The sequence below is a fragment of the Loxodonta africana genome, chromosome 16, assembly GCF_030014295.1.
Source record: "Loxodonta africana isolate mLoxAfr1 chromosome 16, mLoxAfr1.hap2, whole genome shotgun sequence".
NCBI classification, from domain to species: domain Eukaryota; kingdom Metazoa; phylum Chordata; class Mammalia; order Proboscidea; family Elephantidae; genus Loxodonta; species Loxodonta africana.
In genome coordinates this window covers 42,808,154-42,812,586 of record NC_087357.1, presented here as the reverse complement: position 1 = coordinate 42,812,586, position 4,433 = coordinate 42,808,154, and the positions used below count along the sequence as shown (strand labels likewise).

Below are 4,433 nucleotides of genomic sequence, written 5' to 3'. Positions count from 1 at the left end.
GTGCTCTGCCACTTCTGATGCCCCTGATGATCCCAGCTCTGTCAGTAAACTTTCCCCTCACTCTTGATGGTAACTGCAGGGGAAAATACCCACGTTCCCCATGTCCACCCTACTCGTTATTTTAGAGATTTTGATCCTGTCCTCTCCCAACTACAGGCTTGTCCTTCTAGCCTGCCTTTCTAAATCTTTCTGTATGCTCTAGATATCAAAGCCTCCTATTTCCCTGGCCATTTTGGTTGTCTTTCTCTGAATCTTTTCCAACTCCATGACCTTTCTTGGGTTATAGCATGTAGTATACTACACATACCAGTTGTCGATGTTCACATATCATCTCTATGTAAAACTATGTATAGGATTCTAGAATACTGGCAATGTGCCTTAGGGACCTCACATTTAACCCAGTCTAACTCCCCTCAACGTACAGACTCAAAGACACTGGGACTTAGCCAGGGTCACTCAGGAAGTTGGTGGTAGATGGGACCATTGCCCTTTCTCTGCAAGCAGCTGGCCTTTGTCAGTCCCTACTCTCTTCCAGAGGCAGAGTCCTAACTGTTCTCATAGAGGAGCAGAGGAGAGGCAGTAGCAACCCACACTATATACTTGTGCCTACAGTGTTTGTCCTTTCCCTCTTTCATAGAGGTAAGTTCATCAGACTGCCAAAAAGCACCCAGAACCCAGTGCTGTCATTTCAATTTCGACTCATAGCGACCCTATAGGACAGAGTAGAACTGCCCCATAGAGTTTCCAAAGAGCGCCTGGCAGATTCAAACTGCCTACCCTTTGGTTAGCAGCCGTAGCACTTAACCACTATGCCACCAGGGTTTCTGTCAAACAGCACAGAGGCAGGGATTAGCAGTTGTTTTGTAAGGACAGGTAAAACCATGATTCTAGCCGCGGTTCTCACACATGCTTAAGGTGTCCTCAAGAGCTAGACCAAGTGCAGGCAGAATTTGCATTGCCCTAACAGTTCTTTAAATCTATCCATAGTTTTTATTGAACACCAAACATGTGCAAACTGTATCATTACATCATATTAAAAATGAAATAGGTTAACAATTAATTACGTGAAACAGATACAACTTCCATAATGGTTCAAACAACTCTGGGATATACACTTAAATTTTAGCTGGTATTTAAAATATGATCAAATATCAAGATAATAATTTAAAAAATCTTCTGGAGCACTCAGCTTCTACAATTCAGGTCTGAATTTAGAAAGTTGCTGGGAAAGTTGCAGGACATCATCAGCATGACTCCTTTAAGAAGTAGTACTTCTGAAAGAATTAATTGAAAGTGAACCATACTCAAAGTCTTTCCTTGCAGTCAGTTTTTACTTCTGAATGGCTTCTATCCCTACAGAGATCATCTATGACATCAGGCAGCAGCCAGAGTCACACTAATTCAGGGGAAAAAAAAAAAAAAAAGGCAGCAAACCTGTTCAGCTGATCAGCTGAGAAGTCACTATGAACAATTCATCCTGACTCGGGTCATCAATTGCTTGTGATTACATTTTAATAGAAATGTGTTAAACAGTACATTGTATGCTGCTTCCCACCCAAGATTCGCATCACTTTAGTCACTCTATTTCCCCCTTATTCTCAGCCTCTCTATGTGCCCATCTCTCTCCCCCGTCTATAGTTTTTGCATATTTTTTTTCTTCTGTTTCCACTATTTCTTCTGCTCTTAATCAAGGCTGAGACTCTTAAAATTTCTCTGCTGTCTCAGAGGTTCTCCGTACCTCTACACTTTCATCCTAAGCGCCCTTTCCCATTCTAGAAGCTGGACTCCTCCCTACTCTCTATCCCGGGGTCCTTTGCCCTAACAATGCCCTTAGCTTCCCCTCCCCGTTGCGCTGCCCACCCCCCACACTCACACCCCAATCCTACACACACACCATCCCCCTCGTCCGTCCCCCTTCCCGGGGCCAGAAGCCTCAGCCATTCCAGAAATTGACAAAGAAGTTGCAGAGGGAGTGCCACTTCTCAGCGCAGTAGGTCTCGGTGAGCCCGGCGTTTTCGTCCAGCCCGTCGAGGTCTGGCCCGGTCCCCAGGGGTCGCTCCTCGTCAGGGCTCGAGACCCCCTTCCTCTTGCCCCCTTTGGTCTTCTTCTCAGAAGGCCTCTTTTTGGACGGCGTGCTCACGGGAGGCGGGGCCCCTGCGGCTGGGCCGGGCGCGGGCTCCCGGGGCCGCCCCCGGCCTCTGGCCCGCGGTTTGGGCTCCCCTGGGAAGCCCGCGGTGGTGGGGCCCGCGGGAGGGGACTGGCGGGGCGCGAGGCGCAGCTCGGTGCCGTGGCCCCTCTTGCCCGAGCACATGCGGGCCCTGAACCGCTCCGGGTCGTGGCAGGGCAGCCGCTTCTTACGCAGCCGGCCCAGCACATGCTTCCAGTAGTGCGCGCCGCGGGCCGCATAGGCGGCGCAGCGCTCGGGCTCCGCGTGGTAGGCGCACTGGTAGCGCGCCCCGTCCGGGCTCTGGCAGCTAAGCGCTAGCTCGCTGCGGATCGCGGCCTCTGGGGCGGGAAGCAGGAGCTGCCAGCTGCACGCGTGCTTCTGGGGGCTGACGAAACGGCCCGAGGAGCCGCCCGCGGAGACCGGAGCCGGCTGCGCCACGCTGCCAGCCGACCCCTTGTCCCTCCCGGCGGCCGCGAGGAGACAGCCGCCCAGCACCAGCAGCAAGAGCGACGCCTGCACCCTCGGAGGAGTCATGGCCCGCGGAGTCCGCCTCTGCGCTCCGCTCCGCTCGTCTGGGACCCCGGGAGCTTCAGCGGAGACAAGGCCGGGCGAGGAGCATCCCCCAGACCTGCGGACAGAGGCAGGGACCGCCACCAGCTGAGCCAGGGCGCAGCGCTTCGCCCAGGCCTATGCACCTGCGAATCCCCCCTCCCCAGACTTTCTACATGCTGGTTTCCAGTGCGAGGGGCCCCTCTGAAGAGCTTTCCTGAGGGAAAACAAATTACTGCCTAAATAATTGTTTTGAAACAAATTGTGCACTGGGATTGTCTTCCCCATGCAAATATAACAGCTAAGTGATGTTTGATAATTACATCTTCCACCCCCTTCCCTCTCCACCCTCAAACAAACTATCTACCAAACCATTTCAGATTATTTCTCAGAAACATGCACTTTTACTGCACTTTGAACTTACCGAGTTCTGGGAGAGGTGGCGGGGCTTTATTAGGATAGAGGGAATGACTGCATGAGAGATTAGTCTGCTTTAGCCAGCCGCCTGTGAATGAACGTGTTCTCAATGGGACAGGAGGGACCTCCCCACTATGCCCCTCCCAGACTTCTGTCACTCTGGGAGATTTCCCACCACCCTACACACACACACACACACACACACACACACACACACACACACACACACGAGATATGAAGTGGCACTGTAACGTGAAATATAATTCATGTATTTTGCTTTGACTGTTTACAACACAGATTTTACCAAATCATCCTTTAATTTTCCTTTGCATATTTAATCATCTGAAAATAGTTAAACAGAAAGATCTAAGTTTTAAGAGTTAAGCAAAATAAAATGAAACAAGTGTTAACATTCTAAATGAGGCACAATTTACACAATTGCACTATTTACATTCTATTTTTCATTTCTTTTTCAGTCCTATGTGTTCACCCGTCTTTCCTGACGGTCTTTCCTATCCTAATAACTTAATAACTATTACTACCAATAAAAACATAATATCCTAGTTCATTAACATGCCATAGTGTTCAGCAGTTCACCCAGGGTTGGTCATTCGGCTTTTGACTATTTTTAGGTATTATGAATCAGCTGTAAACATTTTACAAAAATGAGAAGGGATTATAGTTACAAGGTAATATTACTGATTCAAATGGTTATAACTTGTAAGAATGTGTTCATAAACCTTGAAATTTTTATATTTAAGCAAAGCTGTCTCTTTGAACTTCAGGATAGCCTATCATTAAAAAAAAATTCTCAATAATAAATGTGATCTATTTTTAATGTCAAGAGTTTATACCTCTGACTATAATTATTTTACAGAAATAAATATTTTCCTAAAATACTTTTCCAACATGTCAATAAGTCTCATTATATTTCCTAAATGTCTTCTTGGGGAGAGTATTTTCTATTATTGAACCCACATTGGTATTGTATTTGAGAGTTATAATTTGATTACTACTTTAAAAATCAAAATACTTTAGAATTAGAAAAATGTATTTAAATTTAATTATATAGTAAAAAAAAAAAATCAGTTGCCATTGTCAGAGTAGAACTGTGATCTATATGGTTTTCAGTGACTGGTTTTTTGGAAGTAGGTCACCAGGTCTTCCTTCCAAGGTACCTCTGGGTGGACTCAAACCACCAGCCTTTCAGTTAGCAGACAAGCGTGTTAACCATTTGCAAATAAATAGTAGTGTATACGGACTTAAGAAAAGAAGTTTATACCACCTTGATGAAATCGGA

General features: G+C 46.8%; 1 protein-coding gene across 1 annotated transcript; it reads right to left on the bottom strand.

Annotated features, from left to right (window-relative positions):
* Window positions 1–1,436: 1,436 nt before the first annotated feature.
* Window positions 1,437–2,701, bottom strand: FGFBP3 (fibroblast growth factor binding protein 3). The gene has a single exon (XM_010589325.2). The coding sequence runs from the start codon at window positions 2,699–2,701 to the stop codon at window positions 1,934–1,936; it is 768 nt and encodes a 255-aa protein (XP_010587627.2). The 3' UTR covers window positions 1,437–1,933.
* Between the last annotated feature and the right edge of the window lie 1,732 nt (window positions 2,702–4,433).